We start from the raw sequence: 25891 nt of genomic DNA on the forward strand, positions 1-25891 counted from the left end.
GAGAGAGAGAGAGAGAGAGAGAGAGAGAGAGAGAGAGAGAGAGAGAAAGAGAGAGGCGAGAGAAGGGAAACGGAAGAGAACCGAAAAACGTAACGAAAGCATGTGGAGGGATAGAAAAGAGTGAGACGGGGACGGGTGTGAGTTCGAGGGCGGAGAGTGCACGCAGAGCGCGTTTCGCGCGAATGTACTTATGCATTGGAATTCCCTTCTCGAGAGTGTGACGACGGCGCTGGTAATAGGGACTCCGCCACTAGCATCCTAGACGAAGCAACGGTTTCCCTGCGGCGAAAGGGATGGAAACATAAATGGTTGGATGAAAGGAGACGAGTGCACCGCGAGCACAGCGCGTGCTGCGGGAAGGAGCGGGAAAAGAAAGCGGCGCGACCGAGACGAGAGATATATAGTTCGATAAGTATGAGCGAGTGTGTCGTACGGGCCCGAAACGAAGTTTGTCAGACTCGAGGTTGCCAAACGCGAGTTCGGAGAGCGAGCGGTAGAGTGAGGCAGAAAGAACAAATATGTACCCGAGCCTGGTTCCGACGGATAAAGGATTTTCCTTGAACATGACGTGGGACTTTCCTAGGATAACGCTTCCTCTCATTTTTTTTGTTCTTCCTTCTATAACATTTTCGTAAGTCGCTCGAGGGACTGCGCGATTATGCCCGCGATTCTTGATAGTCTGCTTTAGCCATTCGCGTCTTTCCCGCGTCTACTTACGTGCTTTCTATTTATCCGCATCTCTCGGGTAACCTTGCGAGACGCCATGGACTCCGTAAGACAAGAGAACGCAAGGTATTCCATGTGGATTCAACGAAATTAGATGTTATTGTTAGAAAACTTTGCTGCTTTCGTTGTTACCCAAACACGGAATTTGCAGCTCATTAATGGCGTTTAAAAGCTCTCGCACGGAGAATCATTCGAGATACACACTCTGTATGTGGAAACTGACACAGATTCAAGGGTCTTATCTGTGTCCGAATAATGACGCAAAGATGCTCGCGATCACGGACGTTCTCGCAAAAAATTCGGCGACAACGTAGGTGCGGTGTGAAATTCGCGCCGGGTACCTCCCAGCAAAAGTACGCATACATATATGTATCTCATATCCCGGTGACATTTCATCGCGTTAGAAACTGTTGATCCCGAAGCGTGCTACGCTTCTCACGCGCGCGACCGTCCTACGACCGCTGTATACGAGAGTAGCCCTAAGGCACGGAATAAACTCACTCCAAGATACTTGCGGGGCGAATGTTTGATGCTACGTGCGCAGCGCGGCGTAGCGAAGTTTGCATCGAGACTGCCAACCGCAGGTCGTAAGGACAAATCCGTTTTCGAGTTTCGTTGGGTTACCAGCGAACAAGGAATTTCCTTGATCACCAATACGATCTCGGGCTCTAAGGTTGGCCGTCGGTACACGTAGACGCTTGTATCCAAAGCAGACACATTTAGCTATACGTGTATATCCGGCCGCATACTTGCACGCATATCTATGTATATCTGCGTATGTATATGCATATGTGTGTGTGTGTGTGTGTATATATATATATATATATATATATATATATATATATATATATATATATATATATATCATGGAGAGAGAGAGAGAAAGAGAGGGTTAGTAACGCCACAAATCAATGGTGTCCAAAGTTTAACGTAGCCCAAGGCGCGTTACACGCGGTAGCGTGTAATTAACCCTTAACCCGTGAGCCGACAACGACTTTATAACATCCTGAGTGTACATCCGGTGGTGCCAACCCGCCCATCCCGGTACCACAGAAGCAGACTAATTACAACCAGTAGGAGCGGGAATATCAGGCAAATAGGGGCTTCTTGCACCGATTATGCAGTGCGCGCACTTCTGCGTAGACCGGCTCGCGCGATGGTGATCGTAGTACAGATAAATACCAAACGCCGATTGACCATAAGGGAACGGGGCCCGAGCAATTTCCACCAATTGGTGATATTCCGCGCCGTTGGCGACCGATTGAAGTGGACTTACCAGCAATTTCAGGCGGTTCGCCTGGATCTTCTTGCGATACGCCATTGAAATGCGTCGTTTCGCGAACACGCTCATTGATCGAGTCATATCGGTGACTTCAGGGCCGCGGCGCTTATTGACCGATTCGTTATCGTCCTAATCTTCCGTGCGAGTCGTCGACAGGTTGTCGTCACGGGCCGGAAGAGATAATTGACGCTCCGCGCGCTTCGGCGAGAGAATCGGTAAGTACGATCGATCGTTAAAACGCGATAGAAAGTTCGCTCCGTGAAGTGTAAATTTTTAATCAAGCGGAAAAAGCGGGATCCTCACGTCTCTCCTCAGACCGGTGGCGGTCCTGCTTTCACTCGCCGCATGAAAACGCAGAGTTACGGCGAAAGTTGGGCGCCGTTAGTTAGATGGAAAACTTGTGAGTTTTAACTTCGTCCACCTTTGAGTTCGAAATTATATACACGTCCATCCTCCGGAAATACTCGCTCCGTTCGCTCCACCCGCCCGGTGACACCGCGCGACAAATCTAAGTTGATCAATAGTTTTCTAATTATAAGCTGTTCCAAGTTAAACGACCCGAGCAAATTAAACTCTGAAGATACATGCGGATAAAGAAGAAAAAGGGATAATTCTTATCTGTTTAGTTTCGTTCCCATTGAGTTTCTTTCCCATTTAGTTTCAAACGTGCTCTATTCCTTATTTGCGGAACTTTATTTGCGAGGTGCACTTGGAAAAATATATCAAGTTGGACGATTATGATCCGCGTAAAAATGACAGACGACTAAACTTTTGTCAAGAAGTCATGAGTTGGGAGCGCGTTTTTTTGCTCGCTTGACGATTTTTTAAAGTTTTTTAAAGTAATTTTCTAGTTTTCAGATATATATTTATCGAAAATGGGGTTAAGTGTGCGTATATCGCTCAGCACTGTTCCTGGAACACAGTTTGAGTGTATATACCTCTACTCCCTCAGAAACATGCCCAAAATCTTCAAAATAATTTTCCAATGTCCCAAAGTCGCGCTCTTAAGGTTGGATCCAACGTAGTATTGGTAGGAAAGTCGGATTCTCACGCATACGCAATAGAACCTATCCTGGGCATGGACCATAATCGGTCATGTTGCTTCAAGTTGATTAGGTCATATAATGCTAGTGTCTAGAGCATTTTGGGAGTACGTTTTTTGCTCGCTTGGCAATTTTCAAAAGTTTTTTAAAGTAATTTTCTAGCTTTTAGATGTATATTTATCGAAAATGGGTTCAAGTGTATGTATGTCGCTCAGCACTATCTTTGGAACACAGTGTGAATGTACATGCCTCTACTTCCGCAGAAACATGCCCAGAATCTTCAAAATAATTTTTCAATATGCAAAAGTCGCGCTGAGAAAGTTTGATCAACGTAGCGTTGGTAGAAAAGTCGCATACTCGCGCATGCGCACACTGACAAATTGCAAATGTGTAATTTTCTCAAGTGGCAGCCGTACCGGCAGTTCTAGGACGCGACTTAATCGGACAAAATGCTTGATTTCCACTAATCGCGCTAATCTGCATTGAGTATTTCAAATTCTCAAATTAAAAAACTGAGCAGCTTGACTATTTTTCTCACGAGTCACTGCGGCACGCATGAAATCTCGTAAGAATTCTATTCGCGTTGTTAAGCAAATTAAAGTTAATTTCATCCACTGCCCGATTTCGTCCTAGCCAGGTAAAGTCCACGGGCGGTTCCGCCAGGAATAACACGGTAAGGGTATTCCTTAAACCGGAAGTTTATCAGGGAATCCCGGCTGTGGTCAAGCGTATCCCGCTATCCTCCCTCACTTTAGGGGCGCAAAATATTCGAGCAATTTGGTGACACTGCCAAGCGTCCGTTGGGGTCTTTTTATCCGTGGTGTTAGCCGGCTTAGTTTTATCGTGGACGCATTATCCTTCTATCTTCTCCTTCCTCTTTTCATCTCCTTTCCGTTCTTCCTTTCATGTACGTTGCTGTCTTTCTTTCTCTTTCTCTCTTTCTCTCTTCTCTTTCGATATCACCGTCTGTCCTTGTGCGGTACCTACTACATTCCGGCTCTTACCTATTCTGGATTAATGCCAGTGGTCTTGCCATTCCCGAATCTCCCCTCCGCCACTTCGAACGAACATCGCCTTTCAACCGCTCTCTTTTCTTTCGTCCTTTTCTATTGCGCACTTGATCTCTCTCTTTCTCTCTCTCTCTCTCTGCTCAGCCGTCTCTCCTCTCTCTTGCTCGCAACCCCTGTTTCTCGGCGCGTGACGCCTCGTCGGAATGGTACAGACGCAAGAGCTGGCAGTCGTAAACGAAGAATTACGAAGTGGAGCGTCACTGCCGACGCAGGGTGCCATGTATACTCGTCGCGCTCGGTTTACCCTTCTAAGTCAAACCTCCTCTCCGAGTTCAGAGCTCGTCGCCTCCGCACCACCCGCAGCGCGTGTTACAGAACGGCGAGAGATATGCTTATCGCGTTGGAAAATGTCAGCCTTCTCGGTTGGTGGGCGTCTGTAAACAACGTCCCATATAACACTTATGTTTTTATCCGTCATTAGGCTCCGTTTAGACCTTCGGCCGGGAGAACGGTGTAACAACGCATGCGTTTAACTAAAACATAACGGCACTGTGTGCGATACCGCGCTGGAAGTTTAATAATACACGCACGAAGCGAAAATTATTTCCATGTAATTTCTATTGCGCCTCGTGTTTCTCGCAAATTTTATTAACCAGCCATCTTCAACTTGTCGAATATATCTGCCCTTCCACTCGTCGCCGTTTAATATATATGTGCTGACGATTATTTAATCCATCCTCGATCGCGTATTCAGAGAGCGCGGCAGAGAAAGCAGTAGCGTGCACGAAAGATATATCGCGGGATGTATTATTACGCGGCATATACACATTACAATAATACACGTTTGCACATATGCTAAAATAGGGCTTGATATCAAAGAGATAGCCCGCTAATTCCATCGTTAAATGATCGCGCGCTCTGCGCGGGTAATAATTACATGAGTAGGCCCGAGTGCGCGCGAGCGCACGTTAGTTAGTATCTAAATATTACACGTTAAACACCCGTCTTATCCGCCGCGATCTATTTCAATTACGAACGCTAAAACAAACAGTTTCACGACACCCTAGGGAATGCGGCCTCGAATTTCGTGCTCCTCGGAACGAGCGCCTTATCTTGACGTATCGTCGGTGCGCATCCCCGAAGTTACGTCGAAGATGATTTAAGGAGATAGATTCGCGCTCCATCCCGGCCTCGCCGGGTCCACTCCGGGTAGAACCCAGCGGGCGCGCGCACGCTCGAGGACGCCTTAATTGGTTTAGGTTTTCCTTGATATCAGATTTTCCCAGACGACCAGGAAGGAATGTGGCGTTCCGAACGCTTAGCGTCATAAAGATAACGAACTATCACGGTGAAGAAATGCCGCGTCGCGGTGGTAATTTACCGAGGAAACGGTCGATCCTTTCGTCAAAGGGATCGGTCGCCATACGGCATATACACGTGTACATGTATGTATGTGTATATACATGGAGGAAGGGATGTCCAGCGACGCGCGCGAGCCGGTTACACGCGTGTGTCGTAAAACTGCACAGCCAAGCGGACAGGAGGACGGAAATTCCTGAGCGAAAATTGCGACAGCAAAATCCATTTTAGAGCCGTGTATACACGGTTTTGCGGCTAAATCCTAAGGGGACACCACGGTTACGTTTATATCCCGAAAGTTTTTTTACTGCCGTCCTCTATGTACATGAGCGCGTGCCGACAAGCGCTTTATTTCCGTGATTTGCTGCACTTTTCACGCGCGTGACAAACTAGGCCGACCGCAGCCTCTGCGAGGGTGGTTCGCGAATGACGCACCCCGTGATGCAGCTTTTTGCGGCCGGCTGGAGCGATTTGATACGTCACGAATGAAGCTCATTAACAGCGCAGCATAATTTCGCTGAAAAAAGGGCACACTATTTTTCGATGGCGTTCAATGAGATGCAAATTAATAAGTTAATAAGTTACCTAATATAACAGGATTCATTGACGCGATAATTTTATAGCAGCGCGTTAAAGCGATTTTTCTCATCCAAAAAAAAGTATTCTACATATAAAGTGAATTTTCATCTAACCCCATGTTTTAAAAGAAATATTTTACAGAAAGCATATTCATTAAAGGGAACCTCATCGTGCATTTATGAAATATTATTCTAATTGTGTTCCTCTATATCAAGAGGAATATGTTAATTTGAAGCACAATGCCGTTTTACGTGCGGTACAAGAGACGCGAAGAACTGTTGTTTCGCTGCGTACTGTCGTGTACGATTGGTTGAAACTAAGCGCCACACTTAGAGCTTCCACTGTCAATTCACTGTTTCAATCAAATCAACGTTGAAATCATCAAACTGACGTCAGTTTGATATCATTTTGACGTTAATCAGCGAGTCATTTTTCACTGGGTATATAGATGTCACAAACATGAAGTCGTAAATAGCTCAGTGGGAAGAGCGGTTGCCTGACAAGAGGAAGAACCTAGGTTCGCGATCCCAGCCGAGTCTGATGTTTTTCATCTCATATGGCATTAAAGTGGACATCTATAGATACACACAAGCACCCCAGTCAAGGTTTTCTGATCTTTCTTTCGTGTGGATGCGATAAAATTTATTAAATCCGAAGAAATATTTTTGAGTTGAAGTAATATATAAAAGAAAATTTAGATTAAAAATAAATTTGCACTGTACATTCAATATGAAATTCCTCTATCTTTAAGAATTGTATTTAAGATTATTTTTCTCTTGATTTCAAAGTAATCCTCTTGAGGCCATATATAAGAGTAAAATCCTCTAAGATTTAGAGAATTCCATTTCTATTAAAATTATTTTTCTTTAGGTGCTTCAATGAAAATTCTGTTTCGTTCTATTTTTATATTCGCTCTCTACAGATTTTAAGATAATCCTTTATTTCACATGTCACAATAATTCACGTCGTCTGAAATGATTGATGTGTCATACGACGCTATTTCAATGTGTATGATACAACACTAAAAACATTCTATATTACCGTACTATTTAAATACCGCTCCATTAAAATTTAAGTTTTAATACGATGGCTTCGCGCTTACAAAATAACTTGACATTTTATCTGAATATTTGCCATGTTTTTTTTACCTTCGCATTCACCTACGTCTTCGTTCCAAGACCGATTCTCTGTACATGCGATTGTAAATGAAAAGGATTACCTAGATAGAAACGTTAGGTGTACCGTGACGACTTTCGGATTTTTTTTAATATCTCCACAAATTCTATTATATCGCGTTCAGTTCTTGAACGTTTCATTTACCCGGCGAATGTAATTTTAGACTCTGAGCGCTTCATGAAAATTTACACCTCCTAAATGCTTGTGTGCTTTTGAATCTAACATTAAACTCTACAGAAACCCTTTGCACCATTATACGAGCGTTGATGCGACACATGTGATTTCGCGAGAGAGATGACCGTTAAAATGAATTTTTCTAAAACCGTTGAAATTAATTTATCTAGATAAATACTGCACGACCGAATAACGGCGACGTTACACCGCCGAAGTTACACGCGTTGCTCTCTTCTCCTCTAATTACCGTTTTATTATCGTGCCTTCGAAGTGGAGAGCCAAGTCATCGCCAACTACTTTCATCCCCGAGCTCCTCGGTCGCCCTATGCCCCGTGCTTTTAAACGCGCCGTAAATCCACGCTCGTGAAATATTCCAACTATAATTGGTTCTAACTTTTTTCATATATGAACCAGGGACTTATAGCGCGCGGCGCGGTCGGGAAAATTATTCCCCGTGGACCCGCGGGTTATGCAACTCGGTCGACCGAGGGATCGCGCCGCGAGCGCGCGCCAGTGGTCCGCGCGCGCATGCTGCGGTCATTACGTTAGAACACGTGGAATCGTGGAAAATTCACCGCCGGCGCGCACTTCGGGCCCGGCTGAACTGCGCGCCGGTATGTTACGCGATTATTTGCAGCGCGCGATTTCAAATATTCCTTCAGAGACGCGCGCGGTGTTACTTCATAAGCGGGATAAGCTCCCTTTCAAGAGTTCTCCCTTCGTGGGATGTGTTAAAAGCCTCCGAAGTAATAATAGGATTCCGCTTTGTTGTTGCGCGCGGACGCGAACGTGCCGGTCCGGTTACGTCCGGCTGCAATAAGTATTACAATAATCGACGTGACTCGGCGCGGCCGTGCGAACAAAGGGAGGAACCGTACTTGCGCTCATCGGCTATATTCATCGCGGCCACGCGCGCACAAAGCGCTGCACGCCCATTCTATGATGCACGGCTAATGGAGTTAATTACCGTGTCGGTTGTAATCGTTATTCATGCAAATCGTTATTATATTAGTGCGTTAGCATTATCCTTACTGTGTACGCGACGTGCGCGATATGTTACCGCGAATTTTACTTTTGCAATCGATGACACGTGTTCACGTGTTACGCCGCGTACCAAGCGAAATGCAAACGTAAAATTCGCAAATTGTAACGCGGTTCAGGTGATATGCAGTACGGTAGGTCGCAGTACGTTTGATATCAAAAGCGTATTCGCGATTAGAGCGGCTTGATCTTTATGAACTGTGTCATCGTTGATATTCCTCCGTCAGACAGAATTCACGGTAGAAAAGTAGGAAACCAGAAGCGAATTAGAATTGGTAGAAAAGCAAATACTGTCGACTTCCGTCTGGTCACCAGCACGAGTCCTGATTGGCTTCTCCTTTTCTGTTTTTTGTTTTTCCGTCAATATGTGAATTCTCTCTTAGGTTTCCCCATTCCTCACTTTCCCAAAGAGATTGACGCTGTTCTTGTGTTTATCGCACGCATAATCAAAGTGTGTGGACAATGACATAATTTAAAATCTGTAGTTTGTGTATGTATGTGTATGTCTGCAAACTTCATTCGATCTTTTACATGTGCTCTGAAAAATGTACATTTTCTCACGAACAGAAAGTTCCATTAGCGTGCGTGCGATTGTGTGAAATTTTTATAGGATGAAAATATCCGCGTAACAACGTGCTCGAAATGAAGTATTACAACAAGGAAAGTACTATTATTATCAACCTTTATACGCTGAATATTGCGCCGCACGTGATGTCGGTATACCAGAATGGGAACTTGCATATAACGCAGCTCACGTTCTGCACTTTTGTCATGAATTTTCATGCCAAATTTCATGCATATCCATTCATAAATATAAATCTCATATTTTTTAAGTAAAATGTTGGCTAGCTTTATACGATCGTGTTGAAAGATTTATTATCCGTAGAGCCGTAGAAGAAAACCTCCAGAAACATTGCTAACAACGTTATTATTGCCCGCGCATGCAAAACATTTAATATTTAAAAATACCTCTTATCATAATTATATAACACATTTTTTTCAAACGCTTTCGCAACAATGAACATTCTTTTCTATTTCGAGAATCTTACATTATTTCTCAGTAGAAAGAATAGATAACCCGAGCAACGCTCGCAAAAGAAACATAAAGCATTTGTTTAGAACTTTAGAACTCTTATGTATAATCATCAATATGTTGCGTATGATTGATATAATTGATATATTAACAATATACACGTATATTAACAATATAATTCAAAATTATAAATACACAAATTCAAATAATATCGGAAATTAGATACGTAATACAACACATTATATATAATTAGTATATATAGTATAAAATAATTAATAGTAAAAGTTATTTCATCTGACTCGATTCGACCTAATCTGAATTTTCTTATCTGAGGCGTTATTTGTCGGCAAAATTTTGTTCATTTATAGGCATTATAAATGTTTTAGTTCTTCACTTTTCCAGTTTCATGAATAATACTTATTTTTCCCTAAGAAGAAGATTTCCCTCTTTCGCGTTTTAATTTATTTTTCTTCTCTGAAAATAAAATATTTTTGTGTTACTTTATACAGTAAAAATTCGCAAGCTAATGCAGATATATCTGTGATGCGATATGTTGGTTATATTGCCGAAGATTCATTTTCTTTGTTTTACATGAAGTATGTACGAGACAGAAGCAAAAAAAGCAGAAGCTTTTGAGAAACGTTCATGATTTTACAATATGTGTGTGTATATGTGTGTAAAATTTCGCAAATTTCTTAATATCTTTTTTGCCAATAAATATTTCAAACGAACTAAAACTTTGATAATGCTTTAACAACCATAACAATTGTCATTTTTAAGAAACCTTCAACTTTAAATATCATCGTACATCGTGCCGGTACATCGCTCGTGTATATCATTTATATCATATTCGTCTGAAATTCAATCCGTCATATGTACGTCATATTTAGACGTTCAGCTGGAACCTTCATAATAAATGCAACATGGAAAGCACTTTCTGAGCATTAATTATATTATATTGCGTAAAAAAAAATCGCGAGAGAGAGAGCGAAAGAGATGGAAAATGCAGTAACTGAGCAGAAAATTTATCTATTATTCGGAACGTCGCGTCGAGTGAGAAGAGTCTCGAATAATCTGCGGACATAAAATACCGATTAAACGGAGATTATAACAAAAGTATGTCTATTAATACGCGATAATGTTCCGCAGCAAGCATTGCTCGCGCAGGATTCGTTGAATACGCTTGAATATCGGAGATATGAATTGTAGTGAATATTCGCCGGAATGTCCCTCGATCTCTACGACAATAGGCATTAAAAAGAAAAGAGAAAAAATACACACCCCGTTTTATTAAAACTGCTCTAGATGATATGACAAATCGATTTTCGCGTATTAAATTTTTTTCGCGAAAACCGTAAGTTCTAGTATTGCAGGGTACGCATACAAATATATATACTATGTTATGTACCCATTATAAACGGGTCAAAACGTGCGCACAATTTAATTAGGACATGTTTTACAAACGCAATATCTGCGTTTGTAGAAACTATTACGATCATGAATATAACAATCATTTTACCCCGCGAAAACTAATTTCAAAATTTTCCGTTCTTTCGTTTACACAATTTTATAAATTTCCGCGGCTTGCACGTGACAGTGTGAATGTGCAATAATAATTTTTAACTGCTTATATTATCTTGAATAACTGTACAATTTATCATACGATACGTGATTTCATGCTAATGATTAAACTTATTTGGTTATTCCATTTTTTCTCTTTACTTCAAGTATGGATAATTTTCCGGCCGCATAAACGAAGTATCAACTAACCACACGACCTACATCGCATGCATTTCTTCGTCTATAATGCGAGCCGTTCCCGTTAACATTGCTTGGAACGCGGTTCATGTCCGGAAGTAATTTAAGCCTGGGAACGGGTTAAATTTTCTTCCACTTCGACGGGGGAGGTCAGTCGGGCGCGATATAATGAAATATCGATTACGCGGTCTGTGTGCGGCATTACCGAAATCGTTTTCCTGGCACTCGCTCATGTTGGCCCAAATTATTCCACCCACTGCATCTAGCTACCCCCATATTTGTGGTATTTTTGTTGTACGTAAACACATTGCTCCTTCTTTCTTTCTTTTTTTCTGTTTTCTAATTTTTTTTCAAAAACCACTCGAAAATCATTGCAAATAATTATTCCTAATTGAGTCAAAATCGATTTTTTTAAGAGAAAACGAAAAATAGAAATTCACAGTCTGATTTACTATCGGAATAAATTTAAATTTGAGTGGGGGGATACAAGAACTCCGTTACAATAACGCGAGAGAGAGAGAGAGAGAGAGAGAGAGAGAGAGAGAGAGAGAGTCGAATTTAGAATCAAATTAAATAAATTCTATATCAGAAATTGCCAAAATTAACACGAATTAAAGAGCACGAGAAGAGTGTAAGGGCAAATGAGATTTCAGATTGACGAAGCCTCGAAAGCTATTAGCCGCTATACGCTTGCAGTCGACGAGAAATTTACCTCAATTTAGTCGCGGAGTTTGTGGATGAGGAAAAGTGCGCGGCAATCTAGGACACACGGGGCAGCCGACCAACCTCCAGAGATCTTTCTCCCCTTTCTTCTTTTTCTTTTTTTACACGCAGTATGAAACGTGTGCTGACGATCGAGGACAACGAGGGCGCATCCCTCAGCGGAATTCGCGCGCCATAACGTCCGCGCTCGTGCGCGTCCGGGCGCTCACTCACGCTCGCGCGCGCGCGCGCGGCCGGTATTCTCGCTTGTTCATACAGATAAATTTCCACGGAGGCGAGGGGCACACACCGGCGCGGCTTCGTTTTGCGGGGCGTAATTGCCGCTACCGAAATCGATGAATATTTCAGCGCGTACACCGGCGCGCCGGTACGAATGCACCCGCGTCGCGTACTTGCGCCTGCACGCCTCGCAGCATCCCCCGCACACGCCTCACAGCATTCACCGTGCGCGCACGGTTATATACACCCCCGTTCTCGTCCCCAGCCCCTTGCTCCGCCGTATAGCGCCCCTCTCGCTTTCACTCGTGTCCACTCTCTTATTCTCACCCTCGTATCACAGTATCTGCCCCGCGTCCTCTTCGTTTCCCTGTCGCTGGCAACGGTCGGCGAATATGTTTATTCATGCGGTTATTTATTAGTTCGGGCAATTAGCATTAATTAGCGCAATCTGGTACTCCGTTCTACCTCGCAGCGGCACGTCCGCAAGCCGCGAGCGGCGCGACATTGTGCGGTCGTAATGTTTTGGCGGTACACACAACGGGGGCCGGCAACGAGTTGCGAGCTACTGGCTACGATTGCGTTTGCGAACTCTGATGATTTCCTTCCTGCTTATATTATAAACGGAGAGAAAGAGAAAGAGATTATCTTTCAGTGAGATATATATATATATATATATATATATATATATATATATATATATACATATATAATGTGAAGCGCGACTTCTGCGGATTCGCCTGTCGACGACAATCGATTCGTTCTCGAGAGCATTGGGAGAAGTTTTGCTTTCCTTTTTATTTATTTTTGAAAATGATAAGAGTCTACAGTTGCTCGCATTCTTTATCCGCTGTGTACTCGACTTTTATATAATACACATAATATCTCGGTTTAACTTGAAATAATAGCTCCATGCAAAATATGAAAGACGATTAGATAAAATATTACGCGTAATTACGTGAGATAGCTCTGTGTAAATTGATCAACCATTATCCGCCAATGAGTTTTGTTTTAGCAGATTCAGCGCGATATCGTCCGTGCCGAGTCTTACGTATGCATCGATAACAGTTTGACACTTTCGGTTCATTATCGAAGTGAAATGAAACGAACGAACGGACCGAAGCTCGGTTCCGATTATTGCAGTCGTCATGTCGATCGATAGGCTATGAGCAAATAAATCGCGCGCAATGAATTTAATTGGCCGGCACGACCGTCAGAGACGATGTTTCCCGGCCAGAAAGCCGTGGAGAGAAGCAGTTAAGCGAGTGTTTCAGTAATAATAGTCTCCGGCGCGGAGGTCACTTCGTTTCATGAGCGAGCGCGATCAATTTGTCGCTTCATTCTGATACCTTTTTCATTGGTCAATCTCGCGTAGTTACGGAGAAAGTTGCGGTGTGGCCGGAGTTCGCCCGCTTCTGACGTCACGCCACATAAAGTCCAAGGAAAACAGAATCAAAAGTTAGTGACCGCATCGGCCCTCGTCCGAAAAGATGAAGAACATGGTGCGCTAATTTGGCAATCGCTCGACCGCTCTCGGAACTATCCCGAAATGAAAATGGGTGAAATAATCCCTACCGTCGCTCTGCTGATAACATTAAGATGGTGATACCATTAATATCTGTATTACGGATTTCGAATAATCGGAACGAAAGCTTCTAAATCGAGAATTGCACGGGGAAAAATGGTTTGATTGGATTAACGAAATGTCTGGTGAAATATGAACGTATCAGAGAATTCCGGCTACTAGAAATCTGTTTAAGTTAACCAGAAATCTTGTTGACTTGAGCAGAATTCTGATAAGTGCAAGCGGAATTTTCTGGTTCATTCATATTTCACCAGAAATTGATTAATTCAACCAAACTTTTGTTTCTGTGCGGCAAAGAGTTAGACGTAAGATCAGTTTTTGATAATAATATAAATTCTAACATACCGTAACTTACATATCACACGTCACGCTTGTTATATCAAATGGAGTCCATGAGAACGTCGGGAGAAATTCCACACAATGTCTATAATAAACTCAAACGGTCGATATTTGAAGAGGTCTATATTCAAAAGTTGCGAGTGTGGTGAAAAGGTTAATAGCTATGCAGACGCCGGACAGAAGATATGGAAATCCGACCGTTCGACGACATCATAATTCGATATTCATTTTCCGAATACGTAGCGCGACCATCCGTGTTATTCACGCGATAATAGAACAGAAAGGATTGGCAAGGTACCGCGCGAGCAGGCAGCCGGGGAGCATTAGCATAAATCCGATAGAGATTCCCGTTATTATGAGGATCCGAATTCCTGGCCGTTAAGCATGTCCTCTTTCCCCGCGTGGCCGCGTCCGCAGCCATCGTCGTCGTGAATGCGGCCGACGCCGTTGGTTCATGCAGAACGCGCGGGGTGTTCGCGAAAAGATAATGGACTTCGATGGCGAGAGGTAGGGACGCGAGAGAGTTCATTAGTCGATGTCGCGTCTCTCTTTGCATTAAGTATTGATAACGGGAGGAACTCTCTCTCGAAATAGCGAGCAGGAACGCGCAATGGCTCGCGGCGGCGGAGGGACGCGCTCGCGCCGTGGCTCTTTGTTCGTAACTACTTCTTCTTCAGTAGGTCCTACGAACGCGGGAAAGTTAGACGACACACACACATACAGACAGACAGAGAGAGAGAGAGAAAGAGAGAGAGAGAGAGAGAGAGAGAGAGAGAGAGAAAGAGAGAGAGAGAGAGAGAGAGAGATCGTCTTGGCGATGTTACGATGACTACTTGCCCGCGCGCAATCCGTCCGCCGGTATCGCTCGTTCGAGCCAAGCAAGCGCGAACTGAGAGACACATTGCAGATACATCCGCATGGCAAAGCTACCACATCAAACGGGACCCACCCCCAAGCCGACTTCGCGAACCAGCCCCCAATTATTGTCGAGTGTATCCGTAAAGTCGTCCCTCCTTGAGTCGCCGTCATCTTCGTCGCCGTCGTCTTCGCCGTCGCTGTAGCGCTCTAATCGGTTTTCAAGTTGCGGTTTCCGCGTGTACTATGTTCGCAGTTAACGACTTGTCCTCCGGATCAATGAGCGCACGCAACGGAGATGCGTTCATGATAGCGTAATTTGGGTATAATGAATCCGCGGAAGTAATTTTTTTATTTTTATTTTTTTTATCGAGAAACCTAATTATATAGAGGGGCTGTTTAATGATTTTATTTCGCGTTCGGAAACGAGAGCAACAGTACGCTTGGTTAAATGTCCGATATCACAGTCGCGCACACACAAGCGTATCTGTTTATATTCTTTTTTCAAATAATGGCACATGGGAGAAAATTCTCGAAACTTCGTAATCGAATAATGGCAGGCGTTAAATAATCAGAACAAAAATAGCACACGGATATAACGTGATATATATATATATATATATATATATATATATATATATATATATACAATTATATTGTTGATACGACAGTGTTTTATTTGTGAGAAAATGTAGCGCGACTACACATGCGCAACGTTCGGAAGACGCGGTGACCCATATTACTCCGAATAAGCATGATTAATTGAGCATGATTCAGCTCGGCTCTTCTGTTTCTCCGTGCATAAAGTACAGGTAATTTCTGATAAATGATGCTGTGTCCAACGTCCAATTAGCAAACACGTGGCAGATATAACAACGGTAGCGAACACAAATTCGAGATTTAAAAATTGCACGTACCTCTCTCGTATGCGCATTCAAGAACACGAACGAACGTCGTGTGTTCGCCGATCCGTCAATTTTAATGAGAATAAGAACGCGCGTAATCCCGGTGACGTTACATCGTTAAAAACGCACCAGGGACGTGCATTCCGTCGCGTAACCGTTCGAAGGGTTTCCCGCAAGCTTGTTGAAAACCGGTATCGCCCCCGATATACCGAGCTTTCCCCTCGAGTATTTTCTCTCTGTGTCGCGCTTAATGCACAAATGTACATATATACATATATATATATATATATATATATATATATATATGTATGTATGTATGTATGTACATGTACATACAAACACATTGCTTTCCACTGTTCTTTTATCTCGTTTAGAAACGGCGGTCCGAGGAGGTTCGGGCGGACGTGTGGGAACGTAACCGGAAAGGTAATCGCTCGAACGTATCCCTCTCCGTCCTCTGCCCTCCGCCCTCCGGCTAGTTCAGTAGCGAAGGTACACCGGGACGTTCCGCGAGTTTTATTACCTCTGTTTTTGTCAAGCCCCGAAGGGGGTGACCGTTTCTTTCTCTTAGCAGTGATATTTCACCATGGCCAGGAGAGACATTCGCCTCTTAAGCGTTTGAACCCATTCGGCGGGGCTAGGTCGAGAAACGAGAACGTGGGTCGCGAAGGGGTGGACAAAAGGGGATAGTTACCCGCGCTGCAGAATTGCCATTTTCCGGCCTCTCCCTCTCTATTTTACTCCCCTAATCCCAACGCCATAAATTAGTCCGGACGGAAGTTCGATACGTTAGTCGCATTTGTCCACGGTATACCCGAAATAAAGAGGACCTCGTGAAATGAGCGTCGCACAGCGCAGCGCGGTGCCGGGTCGAGCCGAGCCGCTCGACGGGGAATTGTTCCCTGGGCGAAGTCCTATCTCATGGTTAAAGACGGCGGGCCATACGTCTGCTTCGACTACTTAAGATATCGACGGCCGTACCTCCCTAATGAACGAAATAGTGACAAATATTTGCGCTGACCCGTTTCCACGTCATGTATCGTGTTCGTTCTTTAAACTAGAAAGCAACTGGTTGCTCGTTTACTTGGTATTGATGTTGTGTATACACACGTTTAGATGTGAAATTTCTTCGCTAAACATTCCCGAGCGCGCGATATGTCACATGACGTGCACCCATGACGCCAACGAAAATCACTCCGGCGCGTCGGTATCTAATTTTTCATTGACTCGCGGTTTTTTCTATCGGATCCGTTGAGTCGTCGATGAAAACGTTCGTAGCGAAATCAGTGGTACTCATCACTGTTGCTTGATTAATGCGTCGTTTGGTCAACGTGTCGCTTTGCGATCAGCGTCTTGAAGACCCGCATCGAAATAATATTCTTCACTTCCACAATATTAATTTTATATACAATTGATTATCCTCGTGTTGTGATAGAACATACGAGTCTCTAATATTATTGTCCTTTATCGATAAATTTATTATTATCCTACTCAGACGTCTTGCATTATATCTTCGTGTCACGTATGACGCGCGATCCGATGAATCGATATCCCGGTAACTAGAGATCGCTCATTTTCATCGCTGAATGTCGCCTTGTGGCGTGTTGTATATTAATGATCGCTCCGCACCATACAGCATGCATACAATGGCATGCGCCGAACAATGCTGTGCATCGATTCGAATGAGTCAATCACGGCCGCAGTCTAATTTGGGTATACGTATAAGACCGAGGCACATTGAACGTGATTCACGGTCTGTGCGCTGTGTGTTATCGAACGGTAATTTCGTCAAGACGTGCCGATACGCCGGTTTTTCCGATGCATTAGGAACGTATACACCGCTGTTTGCCCAATTGTAGCCGCGATCTATTAATCATCCTTCGGAATATCGCTTGGATCCTAGTTTCCCCTTAAGGCACCCCCTGGCCGCGGAACTCTTACTCGACGACGTCAGAAGCGAGAGAACGCATGTCGAAAATTCTTACATGACATTTTCGAATAAAAAGATATTTGTATAAAAGTGCACTTGAGATGGCTTTCTTGCAAAATGCTCCAAAAACTGTTTATTTCCCTGGACAGTCAATAAATAGCCGTAAAGTTCACGCGACATGCTATCTTGCTCCTTAAGTCACTTTTTCTCATGAATTTGTCATGTTAAGTCACAAACTCAAGAGACGATCTGTCCTTCCATTCGAATATCTTTATTTGAAAACGTAGGAATTTTCGGCGTGTCCTCGCTTCTGACATCACGCTTCACCATAGCCGCGGCGAGTATCCAGAAGCTTCAGACGCTAAATAAACGAATAAATGAGACCGAACGAACGAGCGAACTTGTTTTACACTTGCTTTGTTTATGTTCTTCCGCACTTTAAAGTAGGCATTATTCAAACATTCAACACCCCGCGAATTATTAATATGTACTCCAAACATGCCGCGAGCCAACTGCTTCTCCGACATATAGCATACTTCATGTTTCGATAATTTGAACGCTACTGCCTAATTCATTCGCTGGACCCGAGCGCGCAGCCGGTAGATATCGATCGTGTGCAAGAAATTGAACGCATAATAATAACAATATGGCGAGTGACGAGTGGATGATAACGATCGTTATCTCTTATTGCCTCTGAGAATCTTGCGACCGCGTTAATTACCAGAGGCCGCGTAATCGAACAATTTTCAATTTGACTATAAATCGAGCGGCACGCTCGTGTGACACAAATGTTACCGAGCAAATAAGCAATTTGGCGGAGAAGCATTTTCGCTTATTAAACATGCACGAGACGCGACGCGGGGGTGGGAGGAGGTCACAAGGGAGCGGTGCGTACGGAGCGATGCACTGACTGAAGTGTAAATAGGAACGCCATAAAACTAATCCGGGGATTTGTCTCGGATATAGTGCTTTGTTATCCTTAAATTAAATGAGTGTCGCGCCGTTGCCAGGGCTTTTTTGGCAGTCAATGCGGAAAGGCTTCCGACGCGGTGGGAAGAGTGCCGGTGTGAAAAGGGAGCGAAGTGAGCGAAGAGAAAAAGGACGAGGAGGAAAGTAGAAAAGCTTCACTCGCACTCGTCGCCTCGTCCGTTCGTTATTGTCGGCGGGTAAGGATCGTGCCAGGGATTGGACGCGTAAAAAAGTTCCCTGCCACGGAAGGTTTCTCGCCTTCACGAAAACCCCGAGGTTTTATAGACGGGGATAAATAATGTATCAGGATATTGGGGGATAATCGCGCGCCAGTGAGAGAGGAATCGAGGGCTCGGGCCAATCGGGGGTGGAGGTATCCACCACACCCCGATGTGTACATCGACTATAATCTCGAGTTTCGCTGAGGACGCGGTGCCAGATAAATCAAGCGTAACGCCCGGGCCTGTTTCTCTCTTTCACTCTCTAGCTCGCGTGTTTCTTTGTGCCAGAACTGACCCTACCTGGAGAACTTTATCTTGATTCCGAATAGTCCGAGTGAGGGAGTAGTCAGCGAAAATGTGAGAAGAGAAATTAAATCTCGACGCGACGACGTTATCGCGAGCGATTCTATATAGGATACCGCGTTCTCTCGGTTTCATTATAGGTCTGACGCGCAACCGGACGATGAGGCAATCGAGCAAGCTGCGTTAATGAGAGAGGGAAACCTAAATTGAGAGATCTCTGGGGAAATCTCTATAGGTTTATGATATATACAATTCGTTATAAAGTTATCTGAGACAATCTGATATCTCTTTTCTATCACGTGGTCGTACAATTGTTAATAATTGGACAAGTCCTTTCGAGCATTGGAATATTACTTTTGAGGTCTCGAATAACAGTTAATGTTCTCGCGAAAAGTCGCTGCATTTAACCTTCTAATTAATTTTCATGTAGTTCAATTGTGAAATCAGCAATTTTTGCAATACAATTTGTGAGAATATTTGCGGATGTGCAAAACCTTATTAAAACATTAGTATTTTGAGTAATTCTATTAAGAGAGATCAATGAAAAGAAAATCAGCTGTTAATCTATAATCGATAGTAAAGTCATCGTTCTCGACATCAAGTGCTACTGCACGGAGAAAAAGATTTGCTAATATATGGATAAGTAAAAATATTAGCTGCAGGTGCAAATTTTCTTGTTTTCTTGCTATATATATTAGCAAATCTTTTAGCTATCACAACTAAATAACTTTGCTATGAAAGCAAGAAAATTTGCTCCTGCAGCTAATATTTTTAATTGTCCATATATTAGCAAATCTTTTAGCTATCACAACTAAATAACTTTGCTATGAAAGCAAGAAAATTTGCTCCTGCAGCTAATATTTTTAATTGTCCATATATTAGCAAATCTTTTTTTTTTTCATGTGAGCACTTGGAAATTTAATGATCGCATCCAGTGCCAGAAAATCGCAAAACTTATCTCGCAAGCACACGACCGCTTCTCCTTCATTTTTTCCTTCTTCTTGGCGGAGGCAGGTCGTGGAAATAAAACGAAAGTGTCGTGTACCTATCATGTACAGTTTATCGTGCATGACGCGTCGTTACTTCGCTCGTGTCACAGCGTGTTATGGCCTGTCATTAAATTAATGCTGAAATCCTGTAGCACGCAAACTGCCGAAAGTTGCCGAGCAACTAAAATTCCGGAATCATGCTATCTTGTCGCGCCGTGGAACGACACGCCGTTCCATTTTCAGCGGCAGATTTTGGTCACATTAAAGAGAAGCAACTGTGAACATTCGCTCCGTCCGTACGTGTATTTATCTCAATGAAGCATTCACCGGGCGCAGAGTTTCGTGCAGAAAAAAAATCTTCCGTTCCGCAGAGTTATAACGCGCAGCCGCGTAAAAATAAAGCATCATTAATGTACGCCGGGTATCTGCAAAAAACACTCAATATTTGGAAGCGGTCGATGCTCTTTGGCAGTAAGCTCGGGATTCAAGATAATTCATGTTCGAAATACTCGCACGATATCGAAACTCCGGTGTAATTTTACTTCGTTACAGTTTAAAAATAGCAGGGAAGTTTGAGATAATAAATAACACACATCGGGAGTACGTATCCCCAGAGGCTGCAAAGTCTCGTGTAAAATCGTGTAACAGCAACGTGTTAATTCGTGTGTGTCGGACGAAGTTTTGAAAAATATTCACCCGTCGTCTTTTTTATATTTAAATGCGATCGCGTTCAGTTTTTGCATAATATACGCACCACGCACGCAAAAATGTATATTATCGCAGCATCGGAAGCTATACGTACATGTGTATGGATGTACATATACATGTATGTATACACATGCACCAAAAGACGTGCATTACACGGCGGACAGTCTCGCGACGATATCACGTGGCGATTTCACGAAGCAATTAACATCAACTCCTGCCCTCGCAAAGTAACTCGCGGCGAGCATCGTTTCGCCAGCTTGGAGTTTCACAGCGCACGCGAGAGACAACATATCCGAATGAGTCACGTACAGCCTCATCCACGCACAAAACGCTTTCGAACATAAACGGACAGGCGGATTATACTCTCTCCCTGTATCCCCCCCTCTCTCTCTCTCTCTCTCTCTCTCTCTCTCGCAATGTTAACGTGCGACGAACTTCATCACTGACCTTCCACGCAGGACGGACGGGCGAGGAGCACCTGCGCGACGACGTAAATTGCTGACACAATAATGCGGATCAGCGACATCCATCTAGAACTTGGCGTGACGCCACGACGGGGAAAGGACGATTCGCGCCGGAATCTCGGTGCGGACTGGCACACGAGGGGTTTACCCGGCTCGGTGGTGGCTGGAGTAAAAGAGAGGGTAAGAAAGAGCGGTAGGGAGGAACGGGGGCAGACAGAGAGAGGAAGAGAGACGGGGTGAACGCGCGCGCGCGCAAGAGAGAGAGAGAGAGCGAATGAGGGAGAGGAAGGAGGAGGGAAGGAAAGAGAGAGAGAGAGCGAGAGAGCGATCCTTTCTGGTCTACCGTGAGCTTTAGGGTTGGTTCGCATGCGCCCGTCGGGGTTCACGTGCCCTCCGCCATCACAAACCGTAAGACCCGCCTTCCTCGTACAGGAGACACGTTCTTAGGATAGCGAGAAACACACGTAGACACCAGCAGCTCGTCGGTTCTATGGGATCCGACCACCGAGGGTCCCCTTAGAACGAATAGATGATCGAATGTCCTGCGCGCGGACTGTGTTGCAGACGTGGACGTACTCGCGCTTCCAGGTTTGCTCGGTGTTAATGTGCGCGCTGCGCTTTTCGCCAGTAGCCCGAGGATTTATTGTAACGTATATAAAGCGCTCGGCGGCTCCTCATCGATCCGATGCACCTGCTTAATTAGTACGTAGATGTATAGATATTATCATGCTAAGCACGTTATCGAGCGCGAGTTATCTTGGATGCAAAACTTGTCTTGTATTCAAACATCACAATGTACTACCGGTTATGCCGTGCGCGCGCGCGCTTCGAGTCGAGTATTTCGGAAATAATTTTCCATGCATAATTTATATCACGGAACACCGCGAAATTTTGAGCGCGTCTGACGCGAATTGTAATTTTTTATCGAGTGTATTATTATTACACGCTGCGAAGTCATTATTTATTCCTCCCGCTCAACCGGAACAAAATTTTCTTTATTTTTTTCGGTACGGAATATAGAAATTCATCGTGCGTGCTTGTCGTATCTGCATGGATTAACGCAGAGTTCGTAGTATGTAACATGTATTACACGCTATAATATAAGTGAAGCGATCGCGTTCGACAAATTTACGGAACACCTACTCGTCTGTTAATTCTAGACGGATGTATATACATTTGAAAGTGTCTCGCGTCGCGCGCAATTAACGCGTTATTTAGCGGAATGTCCCTCATTGAGTTGAAATATTTCTCATTCGCGCGCGTGAGTTCCCGTCGCCGCTGTCGCGCCAGTCCGAGCCAAGTTTACCGTCGTTCTTCACCGGGTCTGTATAGGGCGAAATCACGCGCGCGATCGAAACGCGTTGCTTTTTCAATCGAGTAGCGAGTGAAAATAGGTTGAAATCGATCGTCGGTCCGACAGTGAAAAAGATTATCCACTTTTCCGTGTCAGATGATAAGATTTCGTGACCCGTGATTCACCGCGGCCTACACGTGCTAAGACTATTTTAACAGGCTCTATCGATCAATCAGCAGATATCCTCGTTTATCAAGTCCTTTTAAGCGACGGCTGCGACCTTAACGAGATCGGATGGCCGTCGCCGAGTAAACGTCCCTCCTGGGTCGCGCATAATACTGTTTCGCGCTTAACGAGATGCATCGTTGCGCGGCCCATTCAGTGAGCAGCGGTGCGCGATTCATGTCTTCCCAACGTCGCGTCGTTGTCGTTGTCGTTGTCGTTGTATCACGAGAGCTGTCAAATCAGAAATTACGAAGCGACGAACGATACGCGCGACGTGCCAAAATTGACGTCGAATCATGAGCGGGAATATCGCTGACGGGGGTTGGGACGAAGGGATAGAAGCCACCATCGAAAAGGTTGCGAGAGGAGTTTAAGCGTTTCATGTCTTTCGGTGGCATGCGAACGAGTGCTGTAAGTCATAAACCCAGCCCGCAGCTCGGGCCCGGTATTCCTAACAGGCATTACAGTACGTACATCGCGCTATTTCGAAGGATGACTCTAAGTGCGAGTGTACCAAAACTTTCGTGGGTGCCCTCGTAAACCGGTAAGAGATGGCTTCAAGGTGACGGCAGGAAGCGAAACGTGTTTCTAACTCCCCTTTCTCCCTCCAACCCTCTTTTCGTCGCGTTTCCTTCCCTTTCTGTTTCCCCTTTCTCCGCGTCTCGCTCTCTTCTTTCTACAAAACTTGCTTCCTTCCACTCATTGGTAAGGCAAGGCCGACAACATTTCCACTACACTCGTCGCACATATTCCGGCATCGCGTCGTTGTATGTGCTTCTGTAGGTCTTTCGAGCCAAGTTTCACAATGGAGGCGCGCGAGTCTCCAAGAAGGAAGCTGTAGGTGTTGAAATTACACGTTCTAATTAAAGTCGTGCTGTAATATTTTCCGTATTGTAAAAATTTATAAATCCCCTGCGGGCCACACGGACTTGTCGACGTTATCGACAAACGAGAACTGTCGAAGTAGTTGAGAGATTCTATCTCTTTTCTTTCTCTTCTTTTCTTTTTAATCTGATAAGCACGAAACGTCATCTTCCCGTGTATATACGGAAAATACTTCTTCAAATGTCGGTTTTGCGAGTCGAGACATTTGAAAATTGCGCTTGTAGCGAAATTCGTATTTAAATTTACTTGAATTGCGAATACTAGAACCTGGAGTACCATTATAGCGCAGCCATAGCAGTCCGCGAGATAACGTTCCGCGTAGGAAGAAAAAAGTGCTTCTTAAGGAAACCGTTATCTTAAATACGATTATTCTAGAATACACGGTGTACCTAAATTTAGTATTCTATTTCGTTGCATCGGTGGATACTAGCCTCTCTCTGGCTTCGGCTCTTTATTCTTCAGCATGAAAATACGGACTGCTTATGAGTCCCAACGTAGTCGCGAGCAATTTGCAACTTTCAGATGTTTTTAGATCGACCGGTTTTTTAAGATTTGCATTCTCACTGACGCGGTTCTACCGTGCATTAACTGACAATGGACGCGCGTCAATAAGTTTTGATGCTTTTCCAATTTGTGTCGCGACAAATGTAGCACGAAAATTTCGCAACTTAGCTCTTCCGTAATCCTGGCACGAGCATTAAATAAAACATCGATTGACTTCAATACCGCTTGAATGTAATTATCCTTCGCAATATACAAAATACGATATGTATATGTGATAGAGAATCGCTTCATTGCATAGCAACATGAAATATCGATAGAATTATACGTGTAATGCGCTTTCTGCCTCTCTGGAGAAATAGAAGTGAAGTAATTCGTATCGTGTTAAACGTTATGAAGCAACCCGTCCTTCCGCACCACGGCCGACAATTAGTTTCATAAAGACATTTACCATCGCATTTTCCGAATTGAATATTCTCCGTGAATACTGAAACGAATGTAGTTATATGCACGGAGGCTCGAACGAGTAGCAGAAATTGCTACGTAGTGCAGCTGGTTGTTTTATAACGCCAGAATTCGGCACTGCACGACGAAAAACGCCACTCTACGCGTATTTATTTTGTCTATTTCTGGCATTCTATCACCGCACTTAGAGTTATCTCGGTAATTTTCAGTTACCTATAAGATCACTTTCGTGTACAATTTGTACACATGTGGTAGTGGTGTATAAAAGGGAGTTAATTTCGTACGAGCTTCGTTAAGATATTGCGTCACTTCTGAATAATCGAATAACACAGTAAGGATATTGCGCCTTAATGTAATAATCCTAAAACTGGATTAATGTATTCCGCTTTATACTATCTATCGATCAGTCGCTATTTTGGGATTATTGTTCGTGCCCGCCAGATTAATGTCACTGAAGCACGCGAAAGCAATAATGAGAGAGCGATAATATACATAAAAATACCGAATCGTTCATTTATATCCGTCGCGTTGTCCCTTATCCGATTATCAGACGTGACGTGAGAAAATACAAAAAAAGATGACGCAAAAATACGTGGCCGTTGTCCGGGAAAGCGATCAACACGACACTAGTTCAGAGATAGCAATACTTTTTCATTGAGCCAGAGGGGGTGTCTATATAAATATCAGTGATATACTGGATGTAATGGGAGTAAATCCAAAACTATTCGCAATCGAGATTTTCGCAAATCGTTTTTCGACAATATTTACTGACGATGTTTGCGGAACCGCGCCGCGGCTCTAAAGCCGCGGCGGCGTGCTATCTGTCGCATATAACTCCTGGCCCGCGGGCTGTCCGACGGCAAAGAAAAACGTTACGATCGTTTGTTTTTAGATCCGCATTCGCGATAAAATCAAATTGCGCGGAGGAGATCGGAGACGTCGCGCGGAGGTCGTCCAAGACGTCGATGCGGTACCGGAAAATGCCCATTCCCAGTGAAGGACTGGATGCTCATTTCCTGCCGTCGGTGGGCCGCAAACGCGAAACGAGTAATTCGATTTTCTGCGAAAGTGCTGGCGAAGGCGTCCAAAAGCTCCAGTTTGCGCGCACTCTCTCTCTCTCTCTCTCTCTCTCT

The 25891-nt window shown here is 44.1% G+C and overlaps 1 protein-coding gene and 1 long non-coding RNA gene across 9 annotated transcripts in view; one reads left to right on the forward strand and one right to left on the reverse strand.

Annotated features, from left to right (window-relative positions):
- The window catches only part of LOC116842051, a 256493-nt gene that overhangs the window by 131162 nt on the left and 99440 nt on the right, over window positions 1-25891 (forward strand). The gene's annotated exons all lie outside the window — the stretch shown is intronic.
- LOC116842049 (neurotrimin-like) overlaps window positions 1-25891 on the reverse strand; it is a 206183-nt gene that overhangs the window by 69987 nt on the left and 110305 nt on the right. Inside the window, exon 1 of one of the 8 annotated variants that reach the window (XM_032810703.1) lies at window positions 21372-21539. The exons of 4 other annotated variants lie outside the window; for them this stretch is intronic. In XM_032810703.1, coding sequence (XP_032666594.1) covers window positions 21372-21450 — 79 coding nt within the window. In that variant the 5' untranslated portion in view covers window positions 21451-21539. Of the gene's footprint in view, window positions 1-21371; window positions 21540-25891 lie in introns of those variants that run through there. 3 more of the 8 variants (XM_032810700.1, XM_032810699.1, XM_032810695.1) reach the window with 3 other exon arrangements.

The sequence above is a fragment of the Odontomachus brunneus genome, unplaced genomic scaffold (assembly GCF_010583005.1).
Source record: "Odontomachus brunneus isolate Ranch 3 - 2012 unplaced genomic scaffold, Obru_v1 Obru_scaffold_020, whole genome shotgun sequence".
Lineage (NCBI taxonomy): Eukaryota > Metazoa > Arthropoda > Insecta > Hymenoptera > Formicidae > Odontomachus > Odontomachus brunneus.